The sequence below is a fragment of the Poromitra crassiceps genome (genome assembly GCF_964638095.1).
Source record: "Poromitra crassiceps genome assembly, chromosome: 19".
In the NCBI taxonomy this organism is placed as follows: Eukaryota; Metazoa; Chordata; class Actinopteri; order Beryciformes; family Melamphaidae; genus Poromitra; species Poromitra crassiceps.
Genome location: NC_139646.1, coordinates 22968710 through 22982592, shown reverse-complemented (window position 1 = coordinate 22982592; position 13883 = coordinate 22968710). Strand labels below are relative to the sequence as shown.

The 13883-nt window shown below is 45.2% G+C and overlaps 2 protein-coding genes across 3 annotated transcripts in view; both read right to left on the bottom strand.

The window, feature by feature from the left end:
- The window catches only part of pik3r6a (phosphoinositide-3-kinase, regulatory subunit 6a), a gene marked incomplete at both ends in the record, with an annotated part of 12181 nt that extends 7151 nt beyond the window's left edge, over nt 1–5030 (bottom strand). Inside the window, one exon of the mRNA XM_083656052.1 lies at nt 4952–5030. Within this exon, the coding sequence (XP_083512178.1) occupies nt 4952–5030 (79 nt within the window). The remainder of the gene's footprint in view (nt 1–4951) is intronic.
- A 385-nt stretch (nt 5031–5415) lies between these two features.
- pik3r6 (phosphoinositide-3-kinase regulatory subunit 6) overlaps nt 5416–13883 on the bottom strand; it is a 56414-nt gene continuing 47946 nt past the window's right edge. For both annotated transcript variants that reach the window (XM_083656040.1, XM_083656041.1), the window contains exons 13-21: nt 13538–13637; nt 11806–11928; nt 11055–11153; nt 10221–10329; nt 9975–10036; nt 9771–9861; nt 9470–9528; nt 9200–9306; nt 5416–7793 (exon numbers count right to left, since the gene is read on the bottom strand). In XM_083656040.1, coding sequence (XP_083512166.1) covers nt 7631–7793; nt 9200–9306; nt 9470–9528; nt 9771–9861; nt 9975–10036; nt 10221–10329; nt 11055–11153; nt 11806–11928; nt 13538–13637 — 913 coding nt within the window. In that variant the 3' untranslated portion in view covers nt 5416–7630. The remainder of the gene's footprint in view (nt 7794–9199; nt 9307–9469; nt 9529–9770; nt 9862–9974; nt 10037–10220; nt 10330–11054; nt 11154–11805; nt 11929–13537; nt 13638–13883) is intronic.

Below are 13883 nucleotides of genomic sequence, written 5' to 3'. Positions count from 1 at the left end.
CACACACACACACACACACACACACACAGTAATTGAGCATGCAAATCCCAAGAAACCAATGTTCCACATAAGCAATGAACAAACAAAACAAAGAAGTGCTAGAAAAGGCTGCTTATCTTTCTAAAGGCAAACCTGAGAGATGCAGACCTGGAGCTAAATGTGAGTCACAGAGAGGGAAGCTAAGAACACTAAAACAACGCCAGAGACCTGCATCACACCGGGCGCATTATTAAAAGCTCTTAATACTTCAGTAATAATGATCACTTATGTGTTAAGTTATCCTTTATTTATCCCCACGGGGAAATTCATCCTCTGCATTTGACCCATCCTCTACTAGGAACCTTCCTAGAACTAGGAGCAGTGGGCAGCCGCAGTGCAGCGCCCGGGGACCAACTCCAGTTCTTTATGCCATTGCCTTGGTCAGGGGCACTGACAGGAGTCTTAACCCTAACATACATGTAAAGATACAAATGGGAGTGCTGCATTGGGTCAAGACATTAATATGTTAGCAGAGTAAAAATCAGGTGCTCTTCCAGGATGGGGCATATATAGATACAACACAATATTGTATATATATATATACAATATATAGATTCTAGCAGGGATTATCCTGAATAAAGGATTTTTAATATAATTCAGAGTGCCTCGGATGTCTCCTTTTGCTGCCTTCAAAACCTGGGGAATTTCCTACAACCACATTGGACAGCTACCTCTTTTTTATCTTGTACCTAACATACATGTCTTTGATGGTGAGAGGAAACGGGAGCACCCGGAGGAAACCCACACGAACACGGGGAGAACATGCAAACTCCACACAGAAAGGACCTGGGACGGACCGGGGTTTGAACCCGGGACCTTCTTGCTGTGAGGCAACAACACTAACCACTCACCCACCAATGTGGATGTGTGCATTTTTATAATGCTAGTGCAGTGCCCGTTCCCCTCCCGCCTTCCCCCCCATTCACACATAATGCTCTCCCACTCTTCACCCCCCCTACCCTCCTCCTGCTTGATGATTTATATGATAATTAACATGTAAGTGTTTTTTTATTGCCAACAGAACTTATGCGTCTCAGTCCGTCCAGCCATTCTGTCTCTGTGGTGATTTCTGTGTGAAGGACTGCAAGAGATGTGACGTTTCTACGCATTCCCAAGCCTGAAGCCTGCCTCTCAGGGGCTCTGCTGCCTCTCAGCGTCTCTGGCAGGCAGGAAGTGAGAGCAAAGAAGTTAAGTTAAGTTAAGTTAAGTTAAGTTAAGTTAAGTTAAGGACAGCAAACGACGACCCAGCACTACTCAGCTCAGTCAGACCAGACCACACACGTCTTCAAACGACACACCTGTAAAGTTTGGTAACGGCATCTCTTGCACAGTAGTGACGCTATCGCATTGGTAACAACATCACACCTGGCAAAGCCCTCAAAAGAGGAGCTTCCGTGGTAGTTCTCGCTACAACAAGGCATGTCCAGGAGCACGTTTTGCCATTATGACCGACATACACAGACCCACGAGGTGAAAACAGTAGCAGCCAGATCCTGTCGCGGCAAGTTTGTCCATCAATAATGAATCTGTCCCCAAGGTCCCGGTGACATTTGCGTGTGATGAAAGGCCGTCAAAGCGTTCAGCTTACAGTCACTCCACTCCGAGCAACAGCAGCACTCGGCACAAGCCGGCTAAATCAAACGTCTGACTGCCGCGTGTACCTTACCTCTTTTAGCTCTAGTGCTCACGTGATGAACTGCATCTCATTTAAGCCAGAGATCCGAGTAGGACGTCAGGCCTTCCTGATGATGACAGCTGAGGCACGGCAGGACGAGCGCCACGGTCGCGACTCTGCAATTAGAGGAAATCACCTCAGCCTGTTCCTCCTCCTCCTCCTTTGTCGGGGGGGAAGATTTACACCCGGCGCTGCGACGGGCCGCCGCTAACTATCGCTCTCCCACTGAGAGCCACGGGTGGAGATCAGGCACCGCCACCGGCGCGGGCCACTGACAGGCCCGATAAAGCCACAGCCACGGACTCCTCCTCCTCCTGGGGGACCATTGAATCCTTTCTACACCAGTGATTATATGCATTGACACAGAAGTGTGTTGTGGAAGAGCACAGAAGAAGCCCTATTCTGCTCACGTTTAGCCTTGGGGAAGGCAGAGTTGACTGAAGTGCAGTGAAGGCATCTTTTGAAAAAAGGCAGAATAGAAAAGGAGTGTATTGTATTATAAGTCAGGCATTGGCTCTCGTGACCTCGGGGCAGTAGTGAAAGCAGCGAAGCATTAACCGTGCTTGGCGATCATTGTTGTTTACATGGGTTCCTATCCCGAGTGGCGTGGGAGCGTTGTACCGAGTCGGCTGTTGCCCCTTTGGCTTTGTCTGCCAGACAAAAAAAAAGGATCCTGAAGTGCCTACTGTAGGCAGACATCTCCACAAAGATCCACTCTCTTCGTTACTATGACAAACCTGGCTGACGTCAATGCGACGTCAACGAAACCTTGACACCTCGGAGTCGGCGAAATGAGCGAACTGCCGCCGGGAATATTAAACTGGCAGCATCGAAAATGTAAACACACACCAGAAGCGGTTCCGTTCAACGTGTTAATTAAAGAGTCCAATTAAAATGCATGGCAGAGTGTTATATGGCTTAAGCAGCCTGAGGTGTGAGATCACGAAGGCAAAGTGTTCCATTTCTGAAACCAAAAAAGAACGCTTTAGAGCCCCGATGAAGGTGTGTGTATGAAACAAGATGGTTTTTATGCAGCAATCCATTTTATGCAGCAATTATATAAAAAATAAAAAAATATTGTCATGCCGTAACCTTTTATACAGTAATTCAATCATTTTATAACTAGATTAAATGATAGAAAACATACTGTGCACATATTCTTCAGCATTTATGATATTCAAAATCACTCCAAACAGCCAATTTAGGTCATCTCATTAGATTGTTTTAGCTTCATAAGTAAAATGATGTGATTTGTCTTAGACCTCCCGGGCCAGACAGAACCATGATGAGGGCCACTTCAGGTCTGGACTATAGGGGGATGTGATGGTGGGGAGGGGGAGGACCACTGAATGCTCCCAGTCACGACTCACCATCAGACACTTTCACACCTGTCTCTCCCTCCTTTACCCCCTCTCACTTCTCACCTCTCCCTTTCTGATGAACCCCGTCTCAACCTCCCTCTCCTCTTCTTGCTACCTATATACACTCTCTCTCTCTCTCTCTCTCTCTCTCTCTCTCTCTCTCTCTCTCTCTCTCTCTCTCTCTCCCTTCTCTTCTGCCCTTTAAGGTGTGAATTAAATGAGGTCTCGATATCCATCTTTGCTCCAACTCTGACTCCAGTCTCTTCCCTTACACCGCCCACTGGAGAAAGGCCAAGGTGAGGGAGATGTAAGGGTGGGGGGGTTCAGTGAATGCTGATGTGACAGTGACTGATTTAAAGGGACAGTTCAATCGAAAATCAAAAAGACATACCGGTACCCATTTTTCTCTAGATCGATTTGTTTTAAGTTGCCGAGTTTTGGAGATATCGCGGCCATAGAGATGCCTGCCTTCTCGCGGGGAAGCATGCTACGAAGTGTGCGTTACAGCTAAGCTAAGCTAAACTAAACTAATGTAGTTACAGCTAAGCTAATGTTCTTCTTCTGCGTGGTCAGGCGGTTCCTACATGAAACTGCTCACAACAAGGTCTGTGGATTATCTTGCCGATATCTCCAAAACTAGGCACTCACACCAAAACGCAGAATCCAGATCTAGATGGATAAATAGCAGCTATAGCACTAATAAGTCAGAGGAACTATTGTGAACAACCCAATGAGAAATGTGCAGCTTTGGTGAAAATAGCCTAGAGTGACGAAGCTGATAAATAGCCAATAAGTCCTACGCATGGCCCATCTATTCATTCATCATTTGAGGTGCAATTCACTGTAACCCTCACCTTATTCACACGCACGCACGCACGCACGCGCACACACACACACACACACACACACACACACACACACACACACACACACACACACACACACACACACACACACACACACACACACACACACACACACACACACACACACACACACACACACACACACACACACACACACACACACAGAGTGGAACAGCCGGTGTCAGCCACCTGTGGTTTCTTGGTGTGTTCTGAATAACTGGACTGTCTGAAGAAAAGCCTGAAGAAAAATAACTAGTATCAGAAGGATGTGATACCATGCAAATATCACAGCGAAACAAGGCCCTACAGGGATGTTGTAGTGATAGCATAGCATAGGGCAGTTGTTCTCAAACTTGTTTGGCTTCAGTACCCCCTTTCCCTAATTTCTGAATCAAAGTACTCCCTTTAACAGACAACATTTTGCATAGAAAACTGCAAGAGAAAACTATAGCATTATTTATGATGCAATGAATGAATGATAAGTTATCATTCAGCATTGATAACCCACCTTTTGAAGGATATAACATTATAAAATAAGAAGTGAAAGAGTAGCAATTAGTGCCTCCTGCACAGATTCATTTTAACGTTTCATTTCTTTTCATGAACTATTCGAACATTTTTCCATTTCTCTCAAGTGCCCCCTGTAATACCTCTACGTACTCCTATAGGGGTCCGCGTACCCCAGTTTGGGAACCACTGGGGGATAATACAAATACCATAGAGCAAAAATAATGCCACTAGGCTCATAGTGAATAAATGGTTCTACACACACACACACACACACACACACACACACACAAAGTCCATATAGAAATATTCTAGGAATATTATAGACATAGGTCACTACAAACTCACTGTTGAGTGCCATAGACAGACACTACAACTCTGTAAGAAATTATGGGAATATTACAGTGATACCATAGGAAGTGAATAATAATAATAATAATAATAATAATAATAATAATAATAATACAGCAAGTGTATAGTGTACTCTCATTCGGTTACCTCACCTGGCTTGGAAGTGTCTGCGCTCCATTCAGTGCACTCCAGGGAACCGTACTGATGCGAAGACCCTCGCTGCTGCTCCATCTCTCTCCAGCAGCTGGTCCTCTCTCTAGGCTTCCAGTGCAGAGGCTGGGGAACGCAAGGAATACCAGAGGCTGCTGCTGTATCTCATTGAGTCCTCACAACAGAGAGAGAGAGAGAGAGAGAGAGAGAGAGATGCCACAGCAGTCCGACCACAGCAGCTCTTGCTGTGTGTGCAGCTCCAGACCCAGCGCAGGCTCCCAAGCTCAAGCAATATCCCCACTGATGGGATAGTCGCAAAATGCCGCCATCTTGTGGCCATTAGAGGTAGTTACAGGGTGATGCAGTTGACTCACACATAAGCAGAACAATGCAAATCCCCTCCCAGTTTCCCAGTTCAGAAATCAGTGATCAATCATCAATTCAGGAAAAATGCTGAGATTCAAGCCAGGTTTGCGCCATTTAATACAAAATATATACAAACATACAAACATACAAAATGATCTATTTACACAATTAGATCTGTAATTACAATAGAATCATCCTTTATACATCACATTAGATGAAAATAGTGTGCAAAATATGTCATCAATTCCAAATTCATGATTCACACCTAAAATGCACGCGCGCACACACACACACACACACACACACACAGTACACACAGGCGCATGCGCGCACGCACACACACAGTGATACATCACTTCCAGCACCCGAGGTTCATGATCTTTTTCTGCCTGGGACCAAAATAAGAATTTTAGCATTAAATGCACGAAAGCATTTGACTACAGTTGTTTTGTGGGACCCGTCAGAAAAAGACAAACCATTTTGGGTTGTGACCCATTGATTACTGCAAAAAGCAAGGCATTCGTCCATTTTCACAAGCATCCAATCAATAGAGAATCAAACCTTCATCATAAGACATGATTACTGTGTATCATGAACCTTTCCATATTTACAGATAACATGTACAGTCATTGCATAATTACAGATGTAGTCATAAAAGGCACTTGATATTTACATGCTCTGTGCACCGGTACTTAATAATCCTGCAGTTTTAGTGCAAATAGATGCAGGGAGGGGTTGGGGTGGGGGCCGCTATATTGGCTAAAGACACTATAGTGAGGACAGACTATAGTGACCAGCGATCTTGAGTGGGGTTTAGTGGATACTCACCAAAACCAGGACCCTCCCCCTCTGTCTGGCGATTTACTAGAAATGTGCCTAACAGGGGACGTGGGGGTGATGTGAACACGTCAGAGTGGAGAGACTACATTGAAGACTTTGTACAGGCGAGTGGACTCAAATGACTCAGTTTCACTTTCAAGTGCCTCTAATTCTAGCCCTCCTTCATGCATGCTATGAGGCATGCAACATGAGGGGCGTGCACCTCTGCTTCAGCCCAGTCACCAGATGTTGATATTTATACGTTTCTGGAAAAAACAAAAACGCATTGCACATATACATTTCTATATAGAGAGGCAAAGTGACCGCCTACTTCCTGCTTCACCATTGTACCAGAGATTTCCATCCATCCGCCATTTATTTTCCCGTAAACATTTCGTAAAATGCTTGTAAAAATAGTTTCAATTGTTTCAAAGCAAACGGTTCAGATATATTTAGAAAGTGGCATGATCGCCGTGTGGACGATCATCCTGATGATCAACCCACTAAACATGTGCAGTCCTCCTTGGACACTGAGCAACAGGTAGGTAGTGTGTCAATGGAGAGTGGCACGCGTTCAACGAAGCAGCCAACCCTTCAGATTTGCTGTACTTGACTCAAGGCTGCGTTCAGGTTCACACGGGACATGTGGCATCTGTCACGGACACGTGTGTGTTAGGATCACCTAGGTTGCGTTTTTGCTGGTGTGTGTCTCCAAACGCAGCAGTCTGTCAACTGTTTTGATGGACTTGATGGTGATATTTTCACTCACTGCACTTTTTCTTTTTTGACATATCACAAATGCTCATGTGAACAAGGCCTCTCTCTCTCTCTGCTCAGCCAACACATATCAACATTATATCTGACAAAACAAAGTCTGGGGCCACAAACAGTCCAGACAGGGACCCAGACAGGGACCCAGACAGGGACCCAGACAGGGACCCAGACAGGGACCCAGACAGGGGCCCAGACAGGGACCCAGGCCTTTGCTTTGCTATCGGGGGTCATAAAACAGTGGCAATCAACGTGTGCATTTCCTGTCAAAACAGGTTTGTATGATGATGTTGATGATTGTTAAAGTCATACCCTTGGTAGGTGTAATACTTTGGTTCTCTATCTACTGCCAGTCTCTCCAATGTCAGAGGCAAATGGCTCCTTGGTATCCAGGCACATCCTATATTGCATTTGACCCTAAAGTTCTTGAGTTACAATTGGCTTGTAGCTCTTTCTCCATACCTGCTATCCAGCCACTGCTGAGAGTGCAAATGTCAGCAGAAGCCACCCAACTCCGGTTTGAGGTCCACACATTGTCACTTAGAAACCAGAGCAGCATCGTTGTGACCCAAAGGTGATATTTTGGCTTTTCGTGGGTCCGGCTGGACCTCTGCTGTCTGTCACAGAAGCATCAAGCACCTTCCTCCATCCACACACTTGGGATGGCCTTATTTCTCCTCAAGTCTCTGTGCAGGATCAGTCCCCTCGCTCAGGCTGGGCTGTGGTCAGTTGATGATGCCAGCGAATGTGTTGATGGGCAGAGGAAGTCCTTTGTTCATGAATTGGCTGAGTCCGGCGTCTTTGTCCTCTCCCAAGCTGAATTTGGATTTGGACCTCATGGTTTTCTGGACACAGTAGCCGGGATCGAGGCACGGGGAGATCTCTATGCTACAAACACAAATGGACCAAGCAGAGGCATCAGTTTCATTTGTACACAAACCCGTTCATTAAGATCGTGTTAGAAGGGCGAGTCACGCATGATTTAGGGCCTCAGTTGCTTGGACTAAGAACTGTTTGTTTTTCATAGCCAATCGCAAATGCAAATAGTATGGTTCAGCTTCTTCACCATAGCTGGCACCCTTGTGGCCTGAAGCTCCTTCAGAATCGGAGCGCACTCTGATCTGCTCTGAGATGAAAGCCCTCTCCACTGCTGGCCGACTCACTGACTCTGCTATCTGTCTGGACAGCAGCTGGTCTGACTCACTGACTTTGCTGTCTGTCTGGACAGCAGCTGGTCTGACTCACTGACTCTGCTGTCTGTCTGGACAGCAGCTGGTCTGAATGACTCACTGACTCACTGACTCTGCTGTCTGGACAGCAGCTGGTCTGAACTGACTCACTGACTCTGCTGTCTGTCTGGACAGCAGCTGGTCTGAATGACTCACTGACTCTGCTGTCTGGACAGCAGCTGGTCTGAACTGACTCACTGACTCTGCTGTCTGTCTGGACAGCAGCTGGTCTGAATGACTCACTGACTCTGCTGTCTGGACAGCAGCTGGTCTGACTCACTGACTCTGCTGTCTGTCTGGACAGCAGCTGGTCTGAATGACTCACTGACTCTGCTGTCTGGACAGCAGCTGGTCTGAACTGACTCTGCTGTCTGTCTGGACAGCAGCTGGTCTGAACTGACTCTGCTGTCTGTCTGGACAGCAACTGGTCTGAATGGCCAAACTGTTTTACACAGAGTCTTCAGCGCACATTTGAAAGGATCTTATATTCGATCATTTGGGGGAGTTGGTGCTGTGGGGTGTTGTTGGTGAATTGAGCAGAATCTCAATTTCCACGACCTTGCCTGCAAATAACTGTTATCTGCGCATAATACTTAAATTGACATATGATTGACATGTGCGTGACCGTGCCAGCGCATGTTTCTTGACCAGCGCTGTTATATTAAGGCACGCTTTCCATGCGCATAGTTAGTGACCAGCATGCCACTCTGATTTGGTGGTTTTAGTGACGAGTGGGCGCGCTCCTCTCTGCATGAACCTTCAGCGAATCTGGGCCTAAATCTTTCCAGCATATTTCACAGAAAAGTCGATTTGGCTTGTGCATGGCAGCTTGAGATGTTTGCAGTCGTGCAGTGGAAAAAGATCGTGGAAAACATGATTACAACAGTTGACTATTATCAATCAATCCTCCATTATGTTTGCAAGCTAAAATCAGATTATATCAACAAGGTTGGTAAGCAGCCCCATCTCGCTAACCCCCGAAACACCAAACCCTGTCATAACCTTTACTATAGCGTTAACATTAATTACACCTGCAGTATAGCTGAGGCTTGTCTTCTAGCTCACCTCTGGACATCTCTGAAGGCCCTGCGTGCGTCTTTGTCCAGTGTCACAGTGAAAGATCTCCTCTCCAGCGAGCGAATCTTAATGTTGCAGGTCCGAATCTTTGGCTCCTGAGAATTTGAACGTAAATAGGCGACTTATTTTTGTATGCAGTAGATCGTATGACAAACCATTTCAAAACGCTCCTTGCCCAATGCCCATAGACGATCTTTGTTATGATGGCTTGGCTAGCTAGCAGCTGGACATTCAACAGCTGGAACAGTCTAAACTCACCGTATTGTTTTTACTCTTTGTTTGAGTTTCATTCAAGGTCAGCGTCAAACAGTTGAGATCTACGGAGAAAAAGGAAGAAGAAGCTTTATGATAAGCTAGGAAAATAAACATGGAGATAACATCAGGCAGATGACTGTAGATACAGATTAGGCAGATAGAGAAGAAGGAAGATCAACCGTAAACAGTCAGAATCACAGGAAGAGGGACAGCGAGCTGAAGCAACACTCTTGTTAACCTCAAGCTCTTTGACACTTTTGACTGCAAGTAAGGAGTCCTGAGGGTGTTACGGAAAATACTGCACCTTCTGTTTCATTGGAGGGAATGGCGCTGATGTGAGCGCCTGACATCCTGACTGACATCCCCCTGTCAACGTCTCGACCACTCAATGTCACCTGGAGGACACAGGGCAATTCAGGAAATTCACAGGCAATTCCTCCAGTGCTGGGAAAAGCATCAACACCCTCATGCCAGTAATGTCATCAGGAAATGATTGGCCTCAACCCACCTTTTTATAGTTCATGGAGACAACAGCTCCACATACCTCCCCTGAGCTCTTCTTTTGTTTGTCTGTTGGCATGATACACACAGGCATGCTGTTAAACTGGGGGCACACACGTGCACACGCACACACACGCACGCATGAACACACACACACACACACACACACACACACACACACACACACACACACACACACACACAGACACACAGACACACACACACACACACACACACACACACAGACACAGACCTCTGATTGAAAGTGAAGCAGAGATCTGTTTGAACTCAGGAAACTCCATGTCCAGGTGTGTAAGGAAGACCTCCTCCGCTGGCTCCTTGGTCATGTTGGAGAAGGTGATCTGGGGGAAACAAAAAGCAGTTCATGAAGACACAGGGTTCCTACACATTTTCAATGAGAAAATTCCATACTTTTCCCAGACCTTGATTTGTTTTGAAGATGTTGTCTGGTGTTCAATAGGATTTAGGCAGATAGACATCTTGCCCCACCTAACTAGGTCATATCACCGTATAGATGAAGACTGTTCTTCACAGTGACAAATATCAGAGCATATTAGATGATTGGCAGGGCTCCTACATGATTTCCATTTTAAAATTCCATATTTTCCAGACAGACCCATATGCTCTTGACTGGATGTGATTTATGTGCAGGGTATTGGCTATAATGCATGCTGACAGCAGCTTGGTAATAAGAGCATCCCTCTATCTGAACAGTATTCTTCACATCAACAAAAACTGTGAACTCCAAGTGGGTCTACAAGAACAGAAAGGCTAGAATGCTGTGTGTATGGGACCTGAGCCACAACATTTTCCATACTTTCCCAGACCTTTTTTCCCAAACTATTCAAGACCTGGAAATGATCAAATTAATTTTTAATTGTTTTCCAGACTTTCCAGACCTGCTGGGAACCCTGAAGATGAAAAAAAAATCCACAAATCACCATCCAGGACCGTCTGTCCGTATCAAAACCTTTCAGTATGATATGAAGCTGCAACATGGAATATACTGTAGTGCACTTGCCCCCCAGAGAGAGCAGAAATGGCCATAGAGAAAGCATTGTATCACCTTCACAAAGTAGATGGTGAAGTAGACGGGCTGCCGCCCGGTGCGGACGTAGTAGGAAATGACATCAGACAGGAAGGGCTCCTGTTGCCTCGCCTGCTGCTGTAGAAGAAGATGAGAAGAAGTGAAACTGCCGGCCTGCACTTTGTTTTAACCACATGCTATTTGCAGCTAAGATATTTAACAAACAATAGAATCACCTTTTTGCAAAGCTTATGACATTGAGACCCATGCATTCTGCTGAATAAAATTCCCCCCAAAAGTCCCCCCAAACTTCATTCTATCGATGAACAGGAAAATCCCCCCTCCCCCCAACTTCTCATGAACTATTATAACCTTTCACAAATTATTATTTTCCACTCCATTTATTTAATAGATGTTCTTCTACATATTGTTGAGGAACGCTGAGGAAGGTCTTTGACTGAAACGTTTGTTGCTGCTGCCCGGGTTTGAGGAATTATTCCAACCTATGAAAGGACATTTGGAGTGCTGGCTTTTCTCTCTTCACTGAACTCTTTGCTTGCCCTGCACCCAGTGAGTTTTTAATCCATTTTGAGTGTGCTCGCGACCTGTGAATTTATTTTGTACTTCTACATATTGTGCCATCCCACCATGTGATGTGAAGCCAGGTATTAAAAACTAAAAGAATCCAGTATCAAAGTGTGTGTGAAGCATTTTTCTTTCTCGAGGAGACATATCTGGTTACTCTGCCTGCTGTGGAAATGTAGTTTCCGTGATTTTGTTTTCATCGTACCATTTTAGCTAGTTTGGGAATCATGGAGCCCAAGCTGTTGATGTTGCAGTCATACCAGGGGTCCACCATCCCCAGGTAGGAGCCGAGAGAGCAGGGATTCTGCTTGGATGGGGGGAGGTTTTCCTACAAGAAAAGGAACATAAAAGTGGAAGCGAAAATATGTCAAGAGGAAACTAGACAAGGTGGTTGGTTTAGTTCTCCCCTCCTGCCAATACCAGACTTAACGACAGCAGATGCAGAAATCTTCAACTGACAACCTTCCATTCGGCTGCCTCTTTGGCAGATTAAACAAACAGAAACGTAACTTTATATACTTCAACTTAACTTCACATAACTTAAACAATTCAACCTTTTAATTAAAGCTGCAAGCAGCGTGCTCGTACCTCTGCAGTCTGCACACATCGGGGTGTTAACTGAATCGGGGCTGTAACTGAATATTGAATATTGGCATGTAGATGTCTACACTTTTGGTGTTGACAGTAGGTGGCGCTATCACTATAACTGCATATTGGCATGTATACTGTATGTCTTCAGGCTGGGGTGCTCATCAAACATGTGATGTTTGGGGTAGCTGTGACTCTGTACACTCGAGTCACAAACCACTTTTGGTGTTGCCAGTAGGTGGCGCTATGACTATAACCAGTGCTGTAGTGGGTAAACTATTAATGTCTGAGGCAGCTCTCTCACGCGTAGCACCATTATAAAAAAGGTTCCTAGTTATTTCAAATTCAAGGACTTTCAATGAGAGGCACAATTTTCTATGTTCATAAGGACTGCACAAAAGCAAGAAACATTTCCCCAAACCTTACTGCATTTCATATCACAAATTCACATGCTTTTAAGTTGTCTTTCCCAGAATACAAACGCCAGGGGGGTATAGATTATATAGATTATATAGGTTGTTATTATAGAGTGGGAGAAGAAGGCCTTCTGCGGCACCAACTGAAGATCACTGTCACTGTAACACACAACGACTAAAGGATGAGCTGAGCTTCTGTCATGACTGAAGTCATTCATCTGTTATCAAGGGTGTTGACTGTTACACAGAGAGATAACCTGATGGTGTGCTGATCACACAGAGAGCTAACCTGATGGTGTTGACTGTTACACAGAGAGATAACCTGATGGTGTTGACTGTTACACAGAGAGATAACCTGATGGTGTTGACTGTTCCACAGAGAGATAACCTGATGGTGTGATGATCACACAGAGAGATAACCTGATGGTGTTGACTGTTACACAGAGAGATAACCTGATGGTGTTGACTGTTACACAGAGAGATAACCTGATGGTGCTGACTGTTACACAGAGAGCTAACCTGATGGTGTGCTGATCACACAGAGAGATAACCTGATGGTGTGCTGATCACACAGATAGATAACCTGATGGTTTTGACTGTTACACAGAGAGATAACCTGATGGTGTTGACTGTTACACAGAGAGATAACCTGATGGTGTTGACTGTTACACAGAGAGATAACCTGATGGTGTTGACTGTTACACAGAGAGATAACCTGATGGTGTTGACTGTTACACAGAGAGATAACCTGATGGTGTTGACTGTTACACAGATAGATAACCTGATGGTTTTGACTGTTACACAGAGAGATAACCTGATGGTTTTGACTGTTACACAGAGAGATAACCTGATGGTTTTGACTGTTACACAGACAGATAACCTGATGGTGTGCTGATCACACAGAGAGATCACCTCTGATCAGGGCTGTCTTACCTTGACAGGGCAGATGGGTGCTGGATCCGCACTAACAGGGATATAGTAAAATTGGAGGTTGACTTTCATTGTGAGAAAAAGCCGTCTCGCTTCCCGTTTCCTGCAAAGGCAAACCGATGAGATTCGTGAGAAGTCTTGTTTAGCCGGGTGGAAAATCCCCGCAGTGAGGTCTTAGAGGAAGTGTTTACAGTTCAGCTTTCCAAACTAAAACATCAAAGGACCTTCAAATAGAGTCATTTAATGTAACAGGGCTTCAGTATTTAAACAACCTCTTTATTCCTCATATATGAGGAAATGCATTTGCAATGTACTTCCATTCATCTTCATATACAGTAACTGTGACGAA